Raw genomic sequence first — 26,564 nt, 5'->3', positions numbered from 1 at the left:
GATCATTTTGCTGTGTCTTGTCAACTGCCCCAAGGTAATTAATGATTGATAACAGGTGTGTCTTCTGTTACCAGTGATATGTGTACTCATAATGGTCCGTTGTAAAGGAATGTTTTATTTTATTAACAGTATGGTGTAAGAAACAATAGTTTCCTTTTGTTTCGGTTCACAGTAACTATCTCTTTACTCACATGAGGAGAATGAGGAGAGCTGGGGTGCCTCTTTTGACCCTTCATCAAGTCAATCATCTTTTATCACACTGCATGCAAGTTCTACTTGACAGGAGCTAGAGCTTTTACTCACTATAGTGATCATTGATCATCATCACTCAACGCAAGCCTTCAGGCAACCAGGAAACCACAGGACTCAACTTACTGTTTCATTGCAAGCTGAGAACCCACGCTGACTAATCCTAAACTTACCCCTGGTAGTGTTTTGCCAATTGCACCCTCACTTGGAGAATCCCAGGTACAGTCAGATACTGACTGGAACCAGGCTTGAATACGTCAAGTCTAGAGTTATAAGTCAAACTGCCCCCAGTGCACAACTTCATGTTGAAGCACTGCCTGATCTACCTGATCTCTGTGTTAGGGGCTATATCTATCAGCCATACTGTAAATATTTAGATCTTGGCTATAGATTTGTCAGTCCACTATTTAAATGTTTTTTTGTGCAAGGAATGTTTGTATGATCCTTGAATTTTGTGCTTTGGTATTATTGTGCTGGAGGACACATTTGATCAGCAGATAACATGACCACTACAGGGTACAGAACTTAATTGGTCTATCAAGTCTATCTCTGATGTACGTCTACCATGTCCTTTTCCATATTTTAAAATAAATCTGAATGTAGACTGCCAAAAGACAAAACCTAAATACTTAACAGAAGGCACTCTCTAAAATACTTTATTCTGCAGCACAGACATAATTAAAACCCTTCTTGCAGTGTGTTGTGTCCATATTCTCTCTGTGGACTATTGATCCTTTCCATAGAGAAAACAACATTCTGCCATTGTGTGGTAGAAGGTGCCATACAATAATACATGGATATTTATCTATTATGATTGCATATCCCCAATGTTTCAGGGTGGAGCCATTTACTGTATTTGAAGTGATTTTCTAAGGGGGTACAACCACAATCTGCATCCTACGGTTTTAACCTACAACTCTTGTGATTTTACACACACATAAAGTTGTTTCATGGTCAATAATCCACTGTGGGCTTGATGAAATCCTAAAAGCCGTGGCTACCTTCAGCATATTCATGCCTGATTCTTTTTGTGCAAAGCTTTTTGGCAGTCTTGGAAACAGATTTACTTAGCTATTAAACTACTGAGAGATCATGATGCTGATCCTCTTGTTTTCAAGCACTCTTACACTCTTACCTTAAAATCATGCTATGCGATTTACTGTACATAGATTCCTGAAAGTAATCTTCAGATATAAAACCTGCCTCATATTATTGTGTGGTAGGTAAAACAACTTGGCTTAGGTTTTTAGTCAGTATTTTAGTACATGTTTTGGCGTTTACAGAAGTGGTGTTGTAATATGGAAAAGCTTCTTTAAAGAACTCAGATCAGTTAGTTGGTAGCAACCAAATAGGCTAGATAGGACAAATGTTCTCTACTCATTTGTAATCTTTCTAATATTAAAATAACTAGGGCTCATATACTGTGATGAAATTGTGCTTTTTAATTATGCATACATATACAGTACATGCATACTTGAGGAGACAAAGATTAAGAATTTAGTCTATTGTTTAGAATTTTTCAAATTTGAGTAGGTGTACTAAAAAATAAATAAAATACAACCTTGACTCTTTTTTGTATAGCTTGGAGGCATTCTAGCCTAGTGATTGTGTCATATGATCTTGTGCTATTTCTGGATTTTTGGGAGAAGTGCACATTTGTGAAGAGGGTTCTAGAGTCCTAGGTTTACTTGAGTGTGTATTCAGATTGGCATAGTTTGATTTTAGGTTGAGAATACATATGTGTTGTTGTAATAATAATCAGTATTTAAAAACACTGCTTGTTGATGTGATTAAAGAATGCAGAACAGGTTATAAGCTGTGGTCTCTGTTTCATCTGTTTTCTGAATAACTAAGAATGTCTTAGTTGACTTCTCAAACCATCTGAATTAGCCGAAATGAAACTTCTGTTCTGAATTCTATTCTGTTCTTTTGTTCAGTCTCCCTGAGGTCAGAGTGCAATCCTGGACACACTTGCGCAGGAGAGCTCTGATTGGCAGTCTCCCCTGCTGTCAGAATGATTCTGTGTACCAGATGGGTCACTGTAACCAGAGCATTGCCTCTGGTAAATGTTTATGACAATTACACTTCCATTACACTTCCATTACACTACATACTTCTTTGCATTTTGAAAAGCTTTGTTTGAATTTCATGACAGGTAGAAAATCCCACTTTTTTGCCTGGAGCAATGCAGTAAAAAGCAAAATGTGATATAAATATTTATCTGTGGGACAGAAAATTAATTTCAATGGATACATTGTAGGAATGCTTGTCCTTGTTTCCAAAGCAGCAGAAATTTATACAGCTTTGGGTGGCCACCAGGAAGTAGGACCGACGAGGTTGTTGCTAAAGTTCGTGAGTAGATAAAGACAGGGAGATTTTCAAATGTGAAACAAATTCCCCCAGCAAGAAAGTTTCTTCTAAAGATATGACAATATTTCAAGCCATTTAAAAAAAATGTATTTATTTATGATAACTAATTCAGTTTTACATATCCACAGGGATCATAATAGTCACCCTGTATAAAGCCAAAGGAAATTCGCTGACAGCCCACAGGAAGGGTAGCAAATGAAGTCCAAGGGTTTGACCAACATAGCATCATGCAGTCAGGCAACAATCACCACACGTTGAGTTCTGTAGTAACTACACACTCATGCCCAGAGCATCACTCCTGGAGCACCCAATTGGATTTTTTTTTCATTTTCTGATTTTGATGTCTACTTAAAGAATATTACTAGACGTGTGCCTCACCTGTGAAAGCACTGTTAGCGTTATGACCAAGAGAGACTAGTGTAGTGTTTCATCTCTTAAAGGAATAGTTCTACTTTTAAGCTTTTTCTCTTTTGTGCTGTAATGTGGTTTTGGCATGTACAAGTCAGCAGAGGATGATTGAAGTTTGAAGTATAGGGCACTACCTGTGTTTTATTCCCAGGGCTGGAACAGAAATACTGTAATCCAGGGATGGAGGCTCTGATATAATGTAGCATGTGGCTGGTGCTTCCCTCGGCATATGATGTATTCTTAACAGCTCTGTTAATGAGCTCACTCCTTAGATGACTGCTAGGATAGAGGTGTCTGAGCAGCTTGAGTAAATACTGATGCTCTTTTATTCACACAACAGCTGTGCATCCCACGATACACTGCTAGTTCAGATGCATCTATTTCACGTTGATAAGAACATAAGACCAGAAAGGTTTCAAACAAGAGGGGGACATTCGGCCCATGTAGCAGGTTTGATTGTTAGCAGCTAATTTATCTCAACCGGCTGCTTCTTTAAAGGAGCTAAAGTATTGACTTCAACAACATATGTCTTTTGATTTTAATTCTACACCTTTAATTATGCATCCCAACATTCAGATCAACATTTTATTTTTCCAATATTGTTTAGGAGACACATGGATGTCAACGTAAACATTTTAAGTTCTTTTAATAACTAACCTTTTGAAGTTCAGCATTTCACATCTTATATATAATTTGTGCTGCTTGTATGTAAATCATCTGTAATTGTCTACATTAAATGTTATCAGCCAAGTTTTTGCCAAGTGTTGAATTTTGTTAAGGTTTTTGGGATTTCCATGGCTGCCTTTACAATGTGTTCTAATCTCATAATTTTGTAGTTTCTACAAACCAGAGTAGTTTACTAACTATACCAGAATATTAATCATTAATAATAAAGAACAGTGGTCCTATAACACATCCCTGTGGTTCTCTGCTATTACCTGATCCCCGTTTGAGATTTTACCCCTTATATGTATTCTTTGTCTATTTTGTATTAACCAGCTTAATCCAAAGACATGCACTACTTTTACACCTGAAGAAGGCTCCACGGCCGAAACGTTGTGTTCTCTTTCTTCTTTTTTTCAGCATGGAATAAACCTATTACTTGTTCCTTTGCAGCCTACGCATGCTGACGCAGCTACCCACCTGAACTACTATTTAAATGCCTACTGCCTGCCTTTTTAAGCATTAATTACAAGTAAATTTAAAAATAACTATTATCATATTATTTTTATGCGTATCATTCTGCTTCTTGTTCATAGTGCTCTAACAAGTTAGTTAAGGGGGTCAGCCTTTTCTTAATCCATGTTGTGACTATCTCTTTCCCATTTCCTTACACGTGACCCTCTACTTCACTTTGAAATTGTTTCCATAGACTTACATGCAGTAAAATTATTTATTGGACTTAAATTGGTTTTTAAGCTTGAAATATTTAAGCTTGAATTAATTATAGGGTTCTATTTAGGAATAGGGTTTAGATTATAGTTTGGAGTTAAAGTTTTGGCATAGTTAAGACTTATATTTGAGGCCTGGGTGAAATATAATTCAGATTTTCCTAGTTAAAATGTGGTCCACCATTTCCAGTTTACAGTATTTGCAGTTCACAGACTAACCATATTCAGACTTGCCTTTGTGAGGCATATTGGTGGAAACAAGAATCACAAAGCTTTCACTGGGATCCCACTGTTTGCACATTTTGGGATTGACCACAGATGTGGCTGTTCAGTAACTTTGCAAACCTTCAAAGTGTTACAGAAATTTGAAGGAACAATCATGGCACCATTTAGGTGTTCTGGTGTTGGAATTTCAAAGGATCATTTAGTCAAAGGAAGAAGCAGAAAAGGGAAGCTGCAAAAACCCAACTGAGTTTTTAACATGTTTTTCCATTAAAAATGTTTCACCAACATGTTAGCAGCAAGGTATACAGTAGGTAAAATGTTCAAACATACTGTATAAGAATAACAGTTCTGAATGGCTTTCGAGAACAGTTTTGTTGTTGAGTGTAGGAGTCTTCTTGTGTTAGTACAAGCATTTCATTTCAACTTTCCATTCCAATATGAGACTTTTTGTTATGAAACCAGTGTGGTGTTTGGAATTAATTTCTTTTTGTCATTCCTGATTCTCGAGAAGCAGGACATATTACTCTAAGGACTTAGAACCACAAAATCCTTACAGACACTCCTTTTTCTTTCACTTCTCTTATTTATTAAACTGTTTGACCCTAAACAAAGCTTTTTTTTTTCTTCTGAGGCATATAAATGTGCACATTGCAGCTGGGTAATGTTTCATTCATGCACGCACCGGGCTGAATCTACACACAGCTCTTGAGAGACACTGGAGCACATAGAGAAGTCAGCCGGTGTTCGGCTTTATTGGTTTCTGTCACAAATGGAAAAATTATGCAGGTGTTCATCTTGGTGGAGGGAAATCTAATCTCCTAACAGAAATATCCACTTATCCAATGGCCTCTTTAAGGGTGTGCATTGTAATGCAATCCTATAAAAGAAATAATCCAAATCTAAGCTGTGCTACTTATTTACGTACTGTAGCAAGCTGTGCATTTACTAATATCATTATATATGTATTGTTTTTAGCAGCCCAGCCTGATGAGTTGACTGATGTTGATTTTCTTTTTCATTTATTGTTTTATTGCTCCTTTTTAGTGTGTTATACTAAATTATCCAGTTATTTTTCCTGTTTTGAAAATAAGCCGTCCACTTTCCTTAGGTGAGTCTATATTCAGTCCCAGCCCATGAGTAAAGGAATGTCTTAGTCTTTACGACTCTTGGAATGTCACATGGTGATACTAAAACCACAACTTGGCACTTGGTTAATCTAGTGAAATATATATATATAATTATGTTCTCTGTCTATCACTTTTATCAGAATAGCTGGGCAATTTACTGCAGTGGTTTCAGTGATGTACAGTACCTCACTCAGTCTGGACCCCTCACCTCTTATGATGAACTAAATGATTGAACTAAAATGACTGTCCACCTGCATGTTGAATAGGTTTTCAGGATAATTCCTTTATCAATTTTTATGGATTCAGTCACAGGTAGGTAATATTTTCTTATGAAAGGCATATGTTTTTGTTGAAAAAAAAACAGTTATGAAACAGTGAAGATAAAGATCAAACATGTCAAAATCTTAAGATATACAAGAAAACATATTAGTAGTTTTGCTCAAAGTATGCTCAAAGTTCTGCTCAAAGTATGTTACACTGTTTAATCTCTTAAAGGGTACTCTTTCAAATTGTGATTGAAGTGTTTTGATTTTTATTTGTTATTGTCTTGCTCAATCTGTTATTAAATCTGACATTGAACAGTTTGTAATGTTAATTCTGAGAGATATTTTAGAAGGACTTAGAGGTAAGAAGAAAAAGTCTCTAACGGTTGCCATAATTTTGAAGCCAGATTGCTATCCATGAGATGTATGAGCTAATAAACGGTATAGCTGCTGCTCCTGGTTATAATGATCACAGACAAGCTACTATTTTATTGGGAAGTCTTTTGCATGTCACTGCATCAAATCGAAAAATCTGCTCTAGCAGATAGATTAAGTTCTCCATTAATAAATAAAAAAGTTATGTTTTTAGATAACTTGTCTGTATACATTTATGCTGAAAAATGCAATTATCTGTTGTCTGGTTTGTAATAATGTTACCATAATGGAATCAATAAAAACAATTTGGAAATCAATTTTAAATAACAGTTACAGGAAATGTGTGAAGTAAGGGGGTGGTACACTTAGAGAAGGTCCTTACACTGCTAAACCAATCTTAAACCAATCTTTTTTTTCCACTCCCAACTCCCAATTGTTATCTGAAACTAATGAGCTTTTAATCTTTTGTCTTGTGATGTGGAAAAATCTCTTCTACTGATGAACATTTCAGAAGTTCTGAGTGGTCTTGTTTTGATTCCATTAAAATCTACCACCATGTTTTGAGGACTCTTTCATATTTTATAACTCTGCAGGTTTTGAGAAGTTATCAAAACATTTGGTGTATACTGTATGTGTTATTGAATCATCAAGCAACAGAGTTGCTGTTTTGGAAAATAACATTCCCACCTTGAATAATTTCACTGCCTCAATAAAACTCACGGTTGTCCTGTTTTTTAATCTTACCACTTGTGAAGCCTGAAAATGAAATTTCAGTTAGGAATTTGGTTGTTACATTGCAAGAAGTACTGGAAAAATACAAAAATATGTTAATTTATCAAATCAGCCAGTGCCTTTGCTGAGATGAAAACTGGTGATTAATACCTGTGTGAACAAAACTATCAGCTGTTTACTATTAGAATATTGAACAATATTGCTGATTTTATTGAAAGCATCATTTCAGTTTCAAGTATATTTAATAGCTGATTGTTTATTGCATATTTACTGGAGATGGGCTTGAAGTCTTGATTTTCATTTCAGCCAAAGTGTTATGCTGTTTTACAAATTGACATCTTTCAACTGAAGGGCGGTTTATAAAAATGCCAAGAATACAGAGATCTAAAGTTTCCTTACCTTCAGCTAGTGTTTATAACCATTTTCAGCATAATTAAGCTTTGGTTTGCCATGCTTTCTCCGCAGTTGTCTAAATATCCATAGTTTGCACTATGATTCTAGTTGCTTTGCATAACTTGCGTGGAGTTGATTGTTACTTTGACTGATTTTATGATTAAGAACCTACTGTAGTTGTCACCTCTTCCCCCAGGGCAAGGTCAGATGGACTCGATGAGTTGTTACATGGTGTTTCCCTGGTTAGGGCACTGAAAACATTTTCACTTGTGCCTCTGTGTCTTGAGGCTCCACAGTTCAGGGTAAGGTAGATTTTGTTTTTAACAACAAGACAATGCCTTGCAAAAATTAAATTGTCCAAAATCCCTGTTATGATGGTAAATATGTCCAAAAAATATAAATCTACAGTTTATGAATACACAACTGAAGCCCCCATGGGTCTAATTTACTACATTAGGATCATATGGAAAAGAAATTACAATAACCTGCAGCTCTCGGAGATCAGAACCCGCTTAATAAGTTATATAATTTCATACTTTGATGTATGTTAATTGATCAATAGCTTACAAGCATTCTTAATCTTTAAAAAAGAAGTGATTTATGGGGATTTGTAAGACTAACTGGAGTGGGACTTGTTCAGCAACAAGGTTCTGTGCAGAGCCAGGAAGGAATAAAAAGACGAACAAAATGTTACGCTATACAGTATAGTCAAAAGTGCAGAATTTAAATCTGTCAATAGATGTTATGTTAAATTTTTACATTACACTAGTGAGGTAATTTACTGGCGAATCTAAATACTTTATACAAACTTGGTCCAAGCATTAAAGGATTTCCCTTCTGTGACAGCTTAAAAGAACGGATTTTTTTAGTCTTCAACAGAGACGTCTATGAGGGGACTTGATTCAAGCATTCCACGTTCTCAAAGGCATTGGCAAAGTGTACTTTCTTAGAGCTCTTTTAGAATACCAGAAGGTGGTAATACCATTTTGTTCCTCTTGAACCTTTGCATTCTTGTTGTCATAATAGAACCATCAGAAACATCAGCAAAAAGAGCTAACAAATCATGTGTACAGCTGCTGTTTTTTTGAAAACCTGTTAGTATCTCATAATAGAACGTTACTAATGCCCTTCCTGTACATTATAAGATAAAAGGGTTATTCTGCAGAGACAGAAATACATTAAAATAATTTGGTAGATTGAAATGTCATTTAAAAAAGATAATTTTTTTGCTATATTAATAAATAAAAAGCTTCCAACTTAAAATTGAAAATCAAAGCTGGTGAACTAAAAAAATACGTGGCTTTCTCATTATGACCAGATATTTTTAATGACATTTTAAGTATGAATACACACATGCTCAGAACTATTCAGTGCAATTCAAAGAGAAAATAATTCTAAAAATATATTTGGGTTTTGATTGCTTTCCTTTGATGAAACTTCATTTCTCGAGAGAATATTCACTTGAATGGAGATGAATTGAAGCTTCAGATTTTTTTTGTCTGTATTTGACAGAATGGTTATTTTTGTTATCCCAGTGTTCTGATGATGTCATGCTCTGTTAAAGGACTCTCTCATGGTGCTTTGCCTTATTGTCTGCTGAAGTCCGTGACTGGTTGGATCCAGAGAGTTTTCCCTGTGTTGCTGTACAAACAGCCACATGTTTTATTCATTTCTGTGTAATATTTCTGACATCACTGTGTGAACTAACATTCCGTGATCTCTTCACCCGAACTGTTCAAGGGGTTGTGATATCAGCTGTTCCCACTTCAACAGGCAGATGGGGCTGGGTCACAGAAGCAGTGCTGTTTCCTGATTGTTAGAAGCAACGCCTTGACAAAATGGCACTTTGTGACAAAGCCAAGATATATATTCGAGAAATTTGTTTTTTTTTAATAATGTAACTATAGAAGGCACACTGTACCTACAAAAACAGAAACAGAAATGGATGCAGTAGCTTACAGTTGTAGTGATGTTTTACAGGTGAGCCTGCAAAGCACTATCACAAAACGTATTCTGCCACTTCTCTGTGTCCTTCAGACTTTTTGTTGCCTTATCTCTCAACACCTAGTATTCTTCTAAGATCTGTAGACAAGCTCTCAGGACAGCTCTCAGGAAGAGTCACATCTTCTTCGAAATGCTTGTTTCTTATTACCAAGTATGCAACAGTCCAAGTCTATACCATTGATGCATGTGAGTAAGGAAGGCTTTCTGATAACCCTGCACAGTACTGGTCACAGTCTATCAGGGTTGTACCAGTCTTGAGAAGACCTCTGTTTAACGCCTAATTTCCACTGCCAGTGTGGCTGGGCTGGGGCCCCACCTATTGGGTTAATGATGGCCATACCAAGTCAATAAACAAATATATTGCCACAGTCAGTCTTTGGTCTTTTGCCCAGGTTTATGGGATTGTGTTGTGGACCCTGTCTAAAGATACCCATAGTAACACTGTTCAGAAAAATAACTGTCCCATCGTAGTACAAATGTGGTGGAAAAAAGAACATTTGTCTTTGTCCGAGTAACATTTGTCCGAGTAACTGCATCATTGTGGTTTTCATACATAAAAAAGTTCTATTGACCCTGAATCCAAACTAGCCACCTGTTAATACATGTTCAGGCTTCTATATGACTGTCTTCTTTCAAGAAATGGCAAGAAGCCTTGGATCAATTAGCTATTAACTTCCAAAAGGGCTAGATGAGCCGAATTACCTCTTCTTCCATTCCTACAGTATGTTCTGAAGAGCCGTAACTCCACATTGTCCTCAACAGCATTTTCTAAAGCTAATATTCTGAACCACAAAGCAAACTGAAATTGAATCATTACAACAGTGTGGAGTAGTGATTGATGACTAGGTAAGCACAGCAATAGTGTCTTTGAGCAAGGCACTGTACTTCAGTGAAAAAAAACATTTGGATAAAAGCATCATCTAAGACTAATGAATACTACTCTCTGCTTTGCAAGAGAGCAGTGGTGATCTTAGCAAAAAGTAGCAAAACCGTAGCAAAACGTTTTTACTTCACTTTAAGCTGGGTTTTTTCTTGGCTGCTTAACATTTTAAAGGTCAAATTCATAAACAATTTGGTTGTTCCCATGTTGACTTGCTCCTCCCTGATCATGTACCTACTATGATACTGGGCCAGGTCAGAACATAGTAAAGTGTTTCCAGTAACACAGAACAGGAGTGTAGCCGACCATGTAAGGGGCATAGAAGGAACTCTTGCCAATAGGCTCAGGAGTGATCAAAGCTTATTGAAAGGGTCCTCCAGAACTAGACCATCAAAGATTCTAGGATTCTAGCACCACAAGCTTGTTCATTGCTTGCTTATCTAATTGTTAACTAATTTACCGTGAGTGAAAACATGGACTGTGGGATCCAGGAAGAACTTGCAGACTTGAAAGGTACAGAGAGAGAGATATGGCTGGTGAGATGTTCGAAGCAAAGCATGGCACCAGTGGGTGTTCATTTTTGCAAACTAATTATAATTAAACACATAAATAACCACATAAAACAGAATAAAAATAATTTACCGAAGCACAGAGAAAACCGCTGCTGTGAATTAATGATTCACTGAATTAATTCCGCAGCTTTGTCTCTTTTGATGTTGCAATAAAAAGACCTAATTGAATTAACTTTCGAGCTTGAAGCATAATGTCATTCCTTTGTCTATTACACAATAAGTACAGTTTGATGGTAATTTAGCTTTATTTACCTATTACCATGACCAATGTCTTTCATACTGAAGCAATTAGCTTCTGATATCAGTCTCACTTCTTCGTATGATTTAATCTTAACTACAGGGTGCAGTGTATGCATGCCACTTCACAATTTCTGCTTTATTGTCATAAATTCATTTCCACTTCCTGGGATGTCTCTGGAGTGTTTGAGTGAAGTGTAAATTGTCTCAGGTCTGCCCACATACTGCACAATCACACCCAATCTGCTAAGATGATTGTTTGGCCATGGTAAAGCATCTTGTTTCAGCTTTTTACTTCACTCAGATTATTTTACTTTTTAAAACTTTTTTTCATGTATATTTAAGTTATATGAACAGCATTGGATTTTATTTTTTAATACAATTTAGAGTCTACAATGTTCTCATTCACTTGAGGTCTGTCTCATGTCTGTGTGTTTAGAGTAAAATAGGATATATTAGAACCTCGCTGCTGTATTTATGTCTTATTTATAAAAGAGTACTGTATAAATACTTTTCTGCATCAAATACTACAATATCCAGTTATTTTGGTTTTCTAATTCACAGTGAGGTCATTTACTGTTTTTGAAACTTCATGCTAATCTCTGAAAATCCAAACACATAATTCTGTCATGCTGGAGTTTTTCATTTTAAAAAGCTAATTAATACATCTGAATAGGTGAAGTAAATCAGTTTCAGTTTCAGTTGGAACTTGTGTGTGTTCTCTTTCATTAAATTTTCAACTTGCTCTTAATTTACCTGAGATTGTAGTTATTAGTAATATGAATTTAGTGGACACATTGCCGCTTTTTGCCGATTTCAGTGGTGCATCCTTCCAAGCCTAGTATATTTATCTTACAGGATCTGTCCTCTCAAGAAATGGATAGATTTTGTCCTACGTGCATAACTACTACAAATGAACCCACTGGGACAATATGTCTGTGAATATAAATGTATATACATTGCGCTATGCAATATTGCATATTGCAATATTTCATATTTTCTGTGAACTGTGTTCAGAAATGGGGTCTGTAAGATTTGTGGAGTTTTCATTGTTGGCAGCACTTGAATTCCACAGACAGGTGCACTACACCTGAATGCCTGATGAGTGTACAGCAGAGTTTGGTGCGCAGTGTGCACTCCCCCTTCACTCTTATTGCATTACGAGGTGTTAAGATACACAGAAAGGGTTTTGGTTTAAATCTGAAGGGAAGTCTTTTTGTAAGTATTTTGTTTCAGAAAAGGATTTCATGAAAAGGCTCTCTTTATTATTCCGTGAAAGGCTTTTATTTATCCCCTTTTTTCATTTTAAGGTTGATTATTGTGTGTTCCGATGGCCTGTGCAACCCCCTTGCTTGAGTTTCACGAAGGAACTTTGATCCCTCCGGTTTGATTAGAACGCCTCCATCATCAAAACATTTCCACAGCTGTGGATTTCCGCTGTTTGTTAGTTTATTTCTTTAAACAGAGAGAAATGTTGACCTTTAATGAGGCAAACAACTTGACAGAATTCAGTTACATAAAAAAAGACATGTGTGCTGATATGGAATTGAAAAAAGAAGACATTTGTGTTCCTACATTCAGTAGAAAGTTCCCCACTGCTTTTCCATCTGCACTGGCAGTTCTGATCGTGGACATCTGGTATCAAAGCTACCCTCAAATCCAGGCGTTCGGCTCAACAATGGGATCAAAGGATCTATTGCTATTATCGTGTATGTTGTAGCTGCATCTTTCTTTACTGTTTCTTCTGCTTCTCCTTTTCTGTTGTCTCTTCTTCTTCGCCTCACCCTCTCTCTCCTAGTTATTTGTTTGGTGGTTGTGATTTTCTATTCTCCTGCTTCTCACGGCTTGTTCTTGGCATTTTATTGCTGAACATGTTCCTGCTCTTTAACTTCCATTCCTGTTTTTCTTGTCCTGATTCCTTCACTTCTCCCATCCTCCTCCCCTTTCCATTCTTGTGTTGCTCATCTCTGTTTGCTTACCACCATTCAGTCTTCTTCACGCCCTCGTTCTTCATCTCTTTGTTTAATTTCTACGTGTATTTGGCTGGCACTTTTATCTACAGAAACTTACATTTGTACATGTTAAGACAGTTTGGCATTTTGAATCTGAGGGGAGCTCAGGGTCACGACAGCAGGGCCTCAACCCACATCTGAACCCTCAGACCTACATGGCCAATTCTCTCTCATTCTCTTTCTCCCCATCTTTTTGCTGTTACCCCCCACTCCCACACCTGCTTGTTCTTCCCAAGGTTGGTAGGATCATTCTTATCCTTCTCAGTCACTTCTTCCTTGTCTCTGTAGTGGCACTAATAGCAATAACTTCAGAAAACCTGTTTTTCTGACTTAATTTTCTGTTAAAGTGGTTATGTTGTAAAAATATTAATATTTCACGGCCCTGTTCTCCTTTTCCTTCTTAACACGGTTCCACCTCTTTTCCTCCTTTCTTCCTCTACTTGTCAACATCACTGAGTTTCTGTGTATTGCAGCTGTGAACCCCAGGATAATGTTCTCATCCGGGATAGCTGGGCTGGGTCGACGGAGATGATAAAAGGAAACACGTACAAGGTGAGGACAGATCCTCCTGCAGTGTATCTTCAGTCTAGAGAGATCTGAAGAAATGAAAAGAAAGCATGTTTGCTTCCATCTAGTCTGTCAGAATACAAGAAGACCAAATTACATCAAACAAGGTCAATTAGATATAGAATCGAACTTCATTTCCTTACCTTTTCCACACTGTAACATCTACAGTGTACCATGCACATACTTGTTCGACTAAAGTCTGTGAGAAAGAATAATGTAAATTCCTGCATACAGTATGCTGAAAATTGGTTTCATTAATACGCCATCGACACTGCTTTCCCAAACCAATGCAGGTAAATAACATGTTGTCTGTCTAAAGCTGGTTTAAACCAAATTTATTCTCAGCTAATGTTTCTTGCCTTCCTACCCATCTGCTGGTCCCAACGGTTCCATTTCACTGTGTGTTGAAATTAATAATGCTGAAATGTACTATACTGTAATGACCACAGGTCTAAGTTGCTTAACAGTTATAATTTATCTAGTCATATTATTGCTGTAAATGTGAGCTTGCTAAGAGGTCAGTAACCTGCATGACCTTCACATGTGTGAGAGAAATATCAGGAGCCAGTGATGTGTGGTCAATGTGTAAGAGAGACGTTGAATGGTGTTGCAGTCAGTGTGTATGATGCCTTTTTTAGTGTCTGTCCTCAAACTGTGTTGAATGTCTCTCTACTGATTGGATGGAAATAAAATTCATCTCCCAGTCTTCTCGTTTCAGCTGGATAATGACTCTTCCCTCCTGGGGCCTGAGGACCATAGAGTGGGTCAGCATCTGAACCAGTGCTTCTTGAAGGAAGAGTGGGATTATGGGATAATTTCCACAGAGAGTCGCAAACTGACAGAACCTTCATTGCTGCCCTCTTTCTGGCTGCAGCAGGAGTCTTTGGTAATGTAACCTCTAAGTGTTGCCTCTTTAAATAATTATGTCTTAACTGTGGAGCATAATCACCAAATGAGCCTTCTGTGTAATATGTTTATTTTCTTTTCATCATTTATAAAATATGGTACGAACAGGCACATGTACGAACATGTGTAGCTTGGTCAGTAGGGCACATGGCTATCAATTCTGATATTGTCTGTTCAAGACCTGTGCAAATAGGCAAATTTGATAAGTTGTCTCTCCCTACTTTCTAGCTAATCACTGTGATGGGATAGGATAGGATTCTATGTCTTTACTGAACAGATGATAAGTACATACATAAGATGATAAGAGTATACAGAGTATACTCTGGTATACTGTACCAAAGTAAGTTGTGGATCTTCAGAAAAAAATAAAGACTTAAGAATACTTATTTTGGTAATAACATGGTACTGTTTTTTATTTTATTTGTATATTTCTTAGTTGCAAATGTTACTGTCAAAGAGTATTATGCTACCCATATATACTGTATATATATAGTTTCAGTAATAATGATGGTTGTATATGAAACTGTCACCACCAAATACACAAAAAATGTGTATTCATGTATAGCAGTGCTGCTCGAATAACTGTTCTGTCTCTTGATGTGGAAGAAGTGTTGATATTCACAGCAAATCCATCAGAGAACTGAATTAGTCTCAGAGTACCATCAGAAACTACTTTAACATATTGGAATAATGTGGACTGAAATTTTTACAGTGCAATTACGAGAGAAACTCCTGTGATTCACTGCAAAGACATCACCCACATGGATTCATCAAAGAGACAGAAAATAAATAATCAAAATGATGAATTATCGACATTTCTTTGTCTTGTCTTTTCATTTTAGTATTGAATTTTACACTGTATGAGGATTTAACTACTTGTAACTCTTTATTTGATCATTTTTCAGTTTCAATTTTGGATCGATTGTGGCTTTATTTCATGCATAGCATAGGGAGTGTGTATAAATGCTCTTCAACAGTGCTTCCCTGAAGAGCATAAGGTAGCAAACAATTGTACTGCTGGAGGCTAGCAGATCTATTGAAATGTTGATGCTAAACATGTATTAGATGTTTGTATTCCAGTTCTATTACCCTTTCCCTGTGAAAAAGATCTACAAAGAGACATGTGGCATGACTATTAGTTTTTGCCATTAATAGTCATTGCCATTGTATATTTATTTGAAAACCCTTGATCCCACTCCAATGGATAAACATACTCGTCCACTACCTTTTCTAGAACTAAGGATTCCTCTATGTTGTTAGCAACAACAGCGGTAGTAAAAATTATATCAACTATAGCATCTTGAGTGGCCTCTCACCATGCCTAGGTACTGCAGATACGCTGAGTTTTCAGTCTTGTAATAAGAATTAGAGGGACAGTCAAGCTAAACACTTTCCTCTGTGGGTGATAATGCAACTCTTTGCTCTGGTGCACAGTGTCCCTGGTCAACTCTCTGCACAAGCTGAGTCTGCGAAATGGCACACTGCTTCCTTGTTCCTTGTGACTAGCTGGCTAATTGATCATGAAATCTGCTGACTTTCTGTAAAGCCTGCTAATGATGTGGCGAGAAGATGGCTGCAGAGTGTGTATGCAGGTTTGTGAATGGGGACATGGCCTTAATAAGTGCACTGAACATCATGTGTGATATTTCCTCTAGGAAGGCAGTGTGGCAGTGCTTTGCTTAACTGTATCTACAGTATGTTATTGTTGAGTGGTGTAAAATCTTTTTGAATTGTTTAATTAAGTTAGCAATGTCACTGGCATGCACAGGGACTTTTGTCAGAGGACAGTTCTGTTCAGTTTATTCGTCATGCACAGTGCTTATACAGTAGGACAGTAAATGTAGTAGGTGCTCTGAGCTGTCATAACTCAATGGAACATTTTCTAAGATCCTGACATTCAGAGTCCTTAAGCTTTGAAATAAAGACAATGAATTCCCTAAGGGAAGAAGTCACAAAAAAGACTTGCCTCTTTTCAGTTATTAACATATGGCCTTATATTCAAAATACATAAGCACATAAAACATATTGCTTCCTGTGGGTATTCATGCACCTGTATTCAGTATAGGGTTTTCTCGTGCATACATGACAGTTCAAAATTGAATGAATGACTGGATCTCCTTAAAGCATTTAATGTTTCATATGTACAATCAGGTTGTAGTTGCCTCATGTTTAACATAACATACTGTATGCTATGCATTTACTTTGCATTTTCTTGGGGTCCCATAGTTGGAGTCATAATTTACCATACTTTCCGTGTGCTTTACTGTAGTGTTCTTTTACTTTTCTTTTACTATGGTGTGCTACAGCAAACTGGTACAGTATATCTGGCATAGCACCAGCACTTTAGAACTACAACTGAGAATGCCTTTGTTCCCAGCATAGCAGATGGACCGTGAATTGTGCTACAAACATGTAGTAATGAATTTATCCAATTAGGAATCTATGTGTCCTGGCAGTTCTCAGTAGACCTGGGAAATGGAGGCTCCCAATCTTAGTGTTCATGCTGTACAAGAAGCTTTACATAGAATTTCAATTTATCTAATGTTCTGACTGAGGCTTCCATTAGTATAGTACAGGGACTTGAGTAGCTAGTGCTCTTTATACTATCCCTGAGCTGAAAATAGGCATGTGCAACAGAGCAGCTACAATAGCAGAAAACCAGGTCCTGAACAGGTGTGAATGTTAAATGGCTGGATCCTTTCATTGGAATGTATGGGACTCCCAGGGCCCAATTTTTAAATGCAGTGTGCAATTAGTATGGGTAACAACTTCATCAAACAATTGAAAAAAAGAGGATATCCTGCACATTTTATGAAGGTGTAGCTTTTCTTAAAATACAGTATATACACTACGAAGTTACTATGTCTGTTAAACCAGGGCAGGGAATAGTCTAATGCCTTGGGCTCTGAATAGCTCTTTAAATTTGACCCTTTCTTAGTAAATTATTTGACACCTGTAGTGTGGTCTGGTAGCTTTTTTTTTTCAAAAAATGATGAATAGTTTCTGTAATTTGTAGAGTTTAACAGGCAGCCTTCATCTATTCTCTCTTCCACTCTAAACTCGAATATTCCACAGACTGTTCCAATCACTCACTTTATGTTGTTTGTTGAGTATGTTGAGATACGTTGACAAACACTTGAAACTTTCCCCACCAGCACTTCATGAGATGTTCCTATATGGGTAGGATCCCTTATTTCCTCTGGATACTTCCTTATTTGATTGCTTTTTTACAAGATTTCTTTTTCTCTAGTGAAGCTTATCTTGACTTTTAAACAGTATAATTCACACTGTATGTGCTTATCAGGCATTGTGAAACTAGGCCCTAAATGTTACGGGTCACTTAGGATTCCATAATAGAACATAAATACTGAAAAAAGGTGTTCTTTCCATCTTTATCAATTATTAATTCATAATCCTCATTTGTAATTATATTTTTATGAGTACTACATTCCGAGTGCCTAGAAATGTCAGTCTTGCTAGAAGGCATAAGGTGTCTGAAGTACAAATAAGTCAAAGGGATGTGCTGTTTTTTGGAGCTTGAATCTGGGTCAAATTAATTCCTTAACTCAAAGGAGTAAAAAAATAAACAACAGGCAATGCTGTAAAGTCAATTTATATAAAATTACTTAGCTCTCTGTGAATAATTGTCAGCAGCCATATCACCCTGCAACTCACAACTGGCAACCTACTGCAGCTAAGCAGGTGTGAGCCTGGTCAGTACCTGGATGGGAGACCTCCTGGGAAAAACTAACGTTGCACTGGAAGAGGTGTTATTGGGGCCAGCGGGGGGCGCTCACCCTGCGGTCCATGTGGGTCCTAATGCCCCAGGATAGTGACGGGGACACTATACTATAAACAGGCGCCGTCCTTCGGACGAGACGTAAAACCGAGGTCCTTCTCAGGACCTTGTAAATCCCGGGGCGCTTCTCGAAAAGAGTAGGGGTGTAACCCCGGTGTCCTGGCCAAATTTCCAATTGGCCCTTACTAATCATGGCCTCCTAATAATCCCCCTCTATGAATTGGCTACATTACTCTGCTCTCCTCCCCACTGATAGCTGATGTGTGGTGAGCGTTCTGGCGCACTATGGCTGCCGTCGCATCATCCAGGTGGGGCTGCACATTGGTGGTGGTGGAGGGGAGTCCCCATTACCTGTAAAGCGCTTTGAATGGAGTGTCCAGAAAAGTGTAATAATATTATTATTATAATAATAAATGATTCATGATGTTCTCAGCATGTTCTAATCATAGAAAATGAACCATTGTTATTACCAATATTCAGAAAGATATTCTGATATTTGAGGGAGAGTATGTTACTGATTTTATAGGTTCCAGTGTGGGGACAATATTGTTCTGCGGATTTATCTATTTGCAACAATGCGGAGGAAAGTTCAGTGTCAACGTGAACTTTATAACCCTTATAACATGTTAATCTTCAAGCTTTGCTCTGGATGTGGTCTTAAGACCACAGGTTTGCTGTCATCCCTGGCTTGTGCTACTACACCTGTGTTTGAGAAATCTCGTCAAACTCTATCACACCTTGCAAGTATTCAAAGGCAAGATTGTGACAGATTGTGAAGTGACATTGCTTATTTTTAATGAGAAATTGTTCAGTATCATTGGTAAGCATTTTTTACTTTTTTTTTCTTTTGCTCCAGGTCTTAGATGTTTACTCTGTTTTTATAAGTGATAGTATTGTGAGCAGCGATTTATTTTGGTTCCTCATCCTGCTTTTCATTCACGCGCTTTACGGGTCCAGAAAACACCCCCTTCAGGAACATCTGCCAAGCAAGCTGTGATACATCATCATCAGAAGCCCAAACTTTCTTTGGGCTTTTCTTCCTTTTTCATCTAACAGGAGTGCTTACTGCCAGTAATTAGGATATTAATCAAGTTAATGAAAGAGCTCTGAACTGAACAACTTTCTTTTCCCACAAAACTACTGCTGCTAGGTGACGTCCTAAAAAGGAGGTCTGGCCAATGTGCCGTTCTGCTTTCACCACATACTTTACTGTCTTATTTTGTATATTTCTGTGTGCATGAACCATACTGACTAGAAATAACACTGTATGTCCAGGTGAATGTAGTGATGTTGACTCCATAATTGTCACGTTAAAGTTGTGCAGAACAGTACTTTTTTCTTGAACGATAAGATTTTGTTTTAGGCGCAGGACAGTGTTTGTGTACACACAGTACTGGACAAAAAGTACTATCCAATGTAGTGTACCAGACTGGGAAGGCCAAAGGTAAGAAGACTCTGAGACTGGGCGACTGAAGGAGAGCAGTGAAGTTTGTGGCAGTGCTGCAGAGAAAGATAGTGAGAGTCCTGATGAGAGTGCTAATGTGTTTGTTTCTGCCTAATTGGGTGTTCCTGTCACGCTAGGTGGGTGCGCAAAACCAGACTTGTACACAAACACAGAGTTCTCAAGAGGCCTACTCCATGCAGGTAAATCCTTCTCACACTCCATTATCTCTCCTGTGCACATTATCTGTGGTAATGGATAGGCAATTCTGTTTTCTTTACAGAATAATACCAGAAAAGACATCATTAAGTTTGTTTATGATAGACATTTGTGTTGATTATTAGTACTATTTATTTGGACTAAACTGTTTGGTAGTGATTGCTTGGTAATTAGTTGTTAACAGGCCAATTGATTAATTCTTTAGTTTGTTTCCCATTTCCTGTCTCAATATGTGAACAATTACATGTTTAACTGTTAATTAATTTTTTTGTCTATTAATTTATGTCCTTCTGTGATAATCCATTGCATATTAATATTACCACATCATATAAACAGGTTTGTTGGAAGTTGGTTAAAGAAATGCCGAGGAAGAAGGTTTTATTAGAAATAGAAGGGTAATTGTCCATTATACTTTTTTAAGTGAATATTGAATGTTCCAGATATAGAACTGTATTTACTCTTAAGTTGAATTTAGTTATTAGTTTTAAGGTCTCATGAACTCTGCGGGGCAAGAGTTTCAATTAGTGATAATAGTGTAGAACTCATGAAATGCCATTCTGGCATTTAGTGTTTTACTCCTCCAGTTTGGGAAAGAGAACAAATAACAGGCTTTGTCCCTCCAGCCTGTTTTTATCTTTCTAGTAGTTCTATGAAAATGCATTAACTTGTAAACCAAGCATCAAACAATAATTGTTCATCAGACTTGTCAAGCGTATCCTTTTGTGGGGTGTGCCTAACGACACCAGTAATAACAAAAATTCTACGGTGACTCACAGTATACTTTTTTTTCCACAACTCAAAATGGGAGGCTTCTGATCTGAACTGTCAAGTGCACTGAGCTACATTACTGGCATTATTTCATTAGGAGTAAAGTCTTAAAATGACTTACTGTATGTAATCTAAAAGGTTTTTCAGTAAAGAGAAAACAGAGATTTAGAAATTCGTTTTGCCAGTGGTGCTGAAATCATACTGATCCCAGAAAATTCCTAGTAACAGGCTGCCCTTAGCGCTCTACAATAACAGCGTGCGGAGCCCTTCAAACATTGTTCAGTGCACCCTGCTGATGTCTTTGATGCCAGCTGGGACAGTGCTTCTGAAAGAAGAGAGAGGATGCAGTCTGAAAGGGTTTAAAGCAACTACAGTAGGTGCAAAATGACTTGCAGCAACTGAATAAGCATCTTTAAAACCTGAAGGAGCATGTTGAGGTAAATTCCATGCTGGAAAGTAAAAAGGAGTAAATTTGCACTGCGTTACAGGTGTCAAGCTTTCTTCAAGGTGCGTGCAAGTGGGAGAGCAGAGATGTCTGGTAAAGAGGTAGGGTGGAGGTTAAAAAAGGGATGAAAAGATGGGAATTTGGGAGAAAAGCTCTAAGGAGACGAGTGGAATATCAGAAGAGGATCATTGAGGGCTTGGGGAGGGAGGGGTGAGGAGTGAGCCAAGACTAGGATAATTTCAGCTTTTAATGAAAGCCCAGGAGTCTTAGAATCCCATGGGAAAGGTTACAGACAGAGACATCATTTCTGTCATGGTCAGATGTGGTAAAATAAGGGATATTTTATCCTCATAGCTCTGCCATGCTCCCTAAAACAATCAGCCAGTCTTCCTCCTGTTTCACTGATGTAAATGTCAGGGCATATTCTGCAATAGTTTCAACACATCTTTGCTTTTAACATACTGTATCTGCACCTGCAAGTTCAGCTAACTTTTGATTCCTCAATCATGTAGCCTGTATCTGTGCATTCTCTTTCATGTTAGTATTTATTGTTGTGTCATTCTTCTGGTCTGTGCACGATTTAACCCTGTAAGAGAGAATGGTCTTTAGTGTGTCTTTTCCTCCTTGGAAACTTGGGTTTACTAAAGCACGAGCATAGTGGACCACCGACAGTACCTGGGCCGGCCTTGTCTATACAGTAGCTGCTTTTTGCATGGGGAGAAGACTTTGTTTCCTATTCTTGAGCACTCAAGACATTTCAATCCACCCATCCAATTTCTAACCGCTTTATCTAATGCGGGGTCATGAACCTATCCCAGCAAGCAACTGGCACGAGGCACGGTAATAATAGACTTTATTTTCACATAGCTCCTTTAAAAGTGGGTTCTCAAAGTGCTTTACAGAACAAAAACAACAAAGAAAAATTAAGGTATGGAGTACAGTAGGAAAGCCAAGGGGCACACAGAACCAGTTAAATAGAAGCCCTTCTAAAAAAGAAGGTTTTGAGTCTAGCTACTGATACACTGCAGGGCACACTGCAGAAGCTAATTAACCTATTTGTATCTCTCTGGACTGAGGGAGGAAACCCATGTGAACATGGGGACGACATACAGACTTCACGCAGACAGCACCCCGGGTCTGAAATTGAACCCAGGGCCCCAACACTGCGTGGCAGCAATGTTAACCATTATATCACCATGCTTCCTGAGACATTTATAATATGTATAATAACCTCATCTAGAATATTGTATTCAGTTTTTGTCACCATACTACAGAAAGGGTATTATGCTGTAGCTTTAGAAAGAGTTCAAGGAAGAGAAACAGGAATAATTCCTCTTCTCATGGGACTGTACTTCAGTATAGAACAAATCAGATTTGAGAGTTTCAAATCCCAATTTATAATTCTAAGGGTTATAAATTGGGACTAAGGGACTATTTCATTCTCGGTAGTGAAACAATGACTAAGGAACAGAAGAGAATTTAGAATGGAGAAAAGGAAAGCACATGTTTACACACAGAGTTGAATGGGTCTGGAACAGACTTCTCAGTCAAGTGGTTCAGTAGATGCCTGACCTCTGGGTTCCTTTAAGAAACAGCTAATCAACATTATTGATATGCTTGGCTACTAACCTATCAAAGGAGCAACATTTGCCAAAGGATTTGCTCTCATTTTCAAATTTGATTATGGTCTTAAAGTTACGTAAATGAAGCACAGTTATGGGGTTGCCTTGGGAAATTTCTGCCCTAATTCTTAAAGGAACAAAAACATTCTTTTTTTCTGTGCCCGCCGAACATCTCATTTGAAAAAGTCAATTAATTAGACAGGAACTTTAGAATTTTGATGAGAGATTCATGTGTAAATGGGACTATCAGAACTGGAAGACTATTTATTACAAATCCATAATGGCGTCAGTATCAGTCCTCTCAATAAAAGGCCTGGACTGAAAGCTTGTCCGTTGGGATTATACTTCACGATTTCCTACCCTTCCTAATCACCAATAACCTTTCCAAGGGCACCATTGTATCCCAGCTCACTTTGTTAAGATAGGCGTAATGGCTTTTCCTACAAAAAAAATCCTACTAAAGAAAGAACAGGGGAGAAGAAATTAATGTATCCCTTCTTTACCTGATAAAGGAGGTAGTGAGAATTTAAATGGCATGAAGATAATCCTTTTTCATTAATAAGAATGAACAAGTGTCAGCCATTCCTGTTATTTCATTTTTTTTTCCATTTAATCTGTGGCCCAAGCCCTTTCTGAAGCAGGAGTGTTTAAATAAAAATCCTAATTTGCGCTCTTTCGGTTTTTCTTTTTCTTTCAGAACCCTTCGAGGGTCCCGTTGAAAGGTAAAACTGTTGAATGCGGTACTGTTAGTTCAGCATGTAAAACGTCCGTCACCTGTTCAGAATGGAAGTACTGTATTCTGTGGGGAATTGCCACCTTTGGTTTTAGAGGGCTCTGATAAAGGAAGGATGTCCCTGATGTTGTAAATGTGTCCCTGTTGAGATACAGTGGAACAGCTCACCTAGCCCCGTGTCTGTTGGAGAGGTAGTAATGAGGGTGGCTTTTATCTCCACATGACGTCAGCAGTGCACAGGAACCCCAAAACCCAGCCAATGTCAAGGAATCCCCTTTTTTTATTCTTTATTTTAAACCCCAAACCCCTGCCCTCCTTACATGTCACAAAACCTCGACATATAAGCAGTTGTTTATTCTGGACGAAAGCCAGAGAGATCAATATTCTTTATTTTGACTCTAAAGTAGTAATTGACTCTCTTCTCCTTGTAACAAGATCTCAAGCCACTGTACCTTTTTCACTTGACTTTCATTCTCAGCCTAATATTCCAGCATGAATAACACATTTCATTGAGGATTATCTTAACTATTTATATCAACCCTCCAGAGTCTTTATATGAGCTTAATACTTAAAAGTTGAATACCATTAAAGATCTATGAATGTGTGAATTAATTAAATACATGCATAAATAGTGAAACAGGAAACATCTTTCACCAGCTATCTGGTAACTCACTTGCACATGTTTGACCTAGACTGTTTTAATGGAGTCACCTCTGGTTATATGTGCAGTCCTTTTTAATTAGAATGTGATTGCTGTGTAGAGTTGAATAAAATCAGGGGAGAAAAAATAAAAAGAAATTGCACAGAGCTCCCCCTGCTGGTCCCTGGTGGTGAAATTAAACTCGAGTGTATTAAATGGAAAAATGAGTGGAAAATGTTTAATTGCAGTTGTTTTTATGCTCTAATCGTGTCACCATTTTGTGGTTGTTTAATAGTACACGTCTATCAAGAGACAGAATGCAAGAATAGAATTATGTGTATGTCCAGTATGTTGCTAATATATACAGTATATAGAGAGACTTACTCTACCCTCCACAGTTATTACTCCTGATGGGATCAAAACCATCATATAACAGAAATATTTACAGAATACATAAAAGATCTTATTTAAAAATAAAAAATGCAATATTGCTAGCATTGCACTGTCAGAAAAGATATTTGTCCTAAAGAAGTGTAGAAAACAAGACTGTCATGTTTATTCACACTCCTGTAGTTAGTATTTGGAAATTCTCCTCTGCAGGGATTATATTAACAAGATACTTCCTGTACTGTGCTTTCTGTATAGTTCTGTTCTAGTACATCTGATATGGGATTTTTGCCTGTTCTTCAATGCAGAATGGCTCTAGGCCTTTCGTTGAGGAATGTTTTCTTATTTTTATTTTAACCATTCCTTTGTTGGATCCTTTTTATGCTGGAAAGTACATGAAGCTTCTTTGCAGAGGGGAAAAGGCATTGGGCAAAAATGTCCCGGTTTGTGGGCTCCAATATATATCCCTGACAAACACAAAACATAATTGACCCGCTATATTTCACCATGTTTTCTCCAGAGCTTCACTTTCTTAAAAACAAGCATAATGATGATGAGCTTGTCCAAAAAAAGCTAAAATTTCATTTTGTCTAATCAAAAGACTTCAGGTATTCAGGTTTAGTCTGGAAAAATGGAATTTCATCCTTGTATACTGTACGTCTACTTTGCAGCTCAGCCATGACTCCCACACTCATGTACTGTAGGCAATGCTGAAGGGTAGTTTCTGACAATTTGTATCCCAGAGATGCTAGTTACTGTAGGATGTACAGTAGTATCTCCCGTAGTTGCCCTCCAATTTAAGGTTGCCTCCCAAACCATTTGGGCCTGGTGACCAAATACACTTTTCTTCTGGGTATAATTACCACTATACAAGTGGCCTAAAATTACATAATAAGCGCTTTGAGTGGAGTTCCCAGAAAAAGCACTATATAAGTGTAAGGAATTATTATTATTATTATTATTATTATTATTATTATTATTATTATTTTTGGTAGATATAGCTTTTTTCCAGTCCATATTTGTGGAGGTCAATGAACATTTGTTTGCAGTCTTCAGAGAGCTCCCTGACCTTACCTAATATGATGCATGGTATTACTGACAAAGTGCTGTGTCTTCTCTTTTTATACAACAGGGAAGAAGGACACCTTTGGGGGCCTCTACAGTATATCATTCCAGAAGCTTACATTGAATTTCCAGAGAGCAAAATGTTATTATACTGTAGATTTATATTTCTCAGATTTTATTTAAAGGAATTCTCAGAAGGCTATAAATATCAACCATTTTTGAAGCTGATACTATGGCTTATTTTTAGGAAACAGCTGGATGACATCATTGGATCAATTTGCAACAAGATTCCTTAATGAACCTCACCTTTTTAAGCACATTTTAGGTTCTGCTAGAAGATCAGCAGTCTGTGCTACATTATGCACCCATGAAATAGTGAATTGAAAAGCTCTGCATGTTTTTGAATATTTAATACAGTACACGCTCTTACGTCAAAATCTCTACTGATACCAAATGTGGAGTCGGTTATTTTCACATCTTTCTTGACAGAGACACATGGTCTGAACACTGCCTTTTCTTCAGAATTGTGTCTGTCAGTTTAATCTTTTAGTCAGTTTATCTGCTGTCTGCTTTTTCTAAAGAAGCTTTGTCATCAGCTGAAAAGTTAATATTGGGTTGAAAAATGTTTTTTTTACAGCATTTAGAAATACAGTGATTGCATTTATATAATAACTTCAGCAAACAAACCAAGCTATTTAATTTTAACAACAGTGAGATTCATGATTATACAAATT

At 37.4% G+C, this 26,564-nt stretch overlaps 1 protein-coding gene across 1 annotated transcript in view; it reads left to right on the top strand.

Annotated features, from left to right (window-relative positions):
* Positions 1–26,564, top strand: part of LOC107078723 (uncharacterized) — an 80,662-nt gene that overhangs the window by 34,752 nt on the left and 19,346 nt on the right. Inside the window, exons 7-10 of the mRNA XM_015358290.2 lie at positions 13,712–13,790; positions 14,524–14,691; positions 20,092–20,154; positions 23,703–23,727. Of these exons, the coding sequence (XP_015213776.2) occupies positions 13,712–13,790; positions 14,524–14,691; positions 20,092–20,154; positions 23,703–23,727 (335 nt within the window). The remainder of the gene's footprint in view (positions 1–13,711; positions 13,791–14,523; positions 14,692–20,091; positions 20,155–23,702; positions 23,728–26,564) is intronic.

The sequence above is a fragment of the Lepisosteus oculatus genome, chromosome 12, assembly GCF_040954835.1.
Source record: "Lepisosteus oculatus isolate fLepOcu1 chromosome 12, fLepOcu1.hap2, whole genome shotgun sequence".
NCBI lineage: Eukaryota > Metazoa > Chordata > Actinopteri > Semionotiformes > Lepisosteidae > Lepisosteus > Lepisosteus oculatus.
Note: the sequence above shows the minus strand (reverse complement) of the source record. Positions and strands in the feature narration are given on the sequence as shown.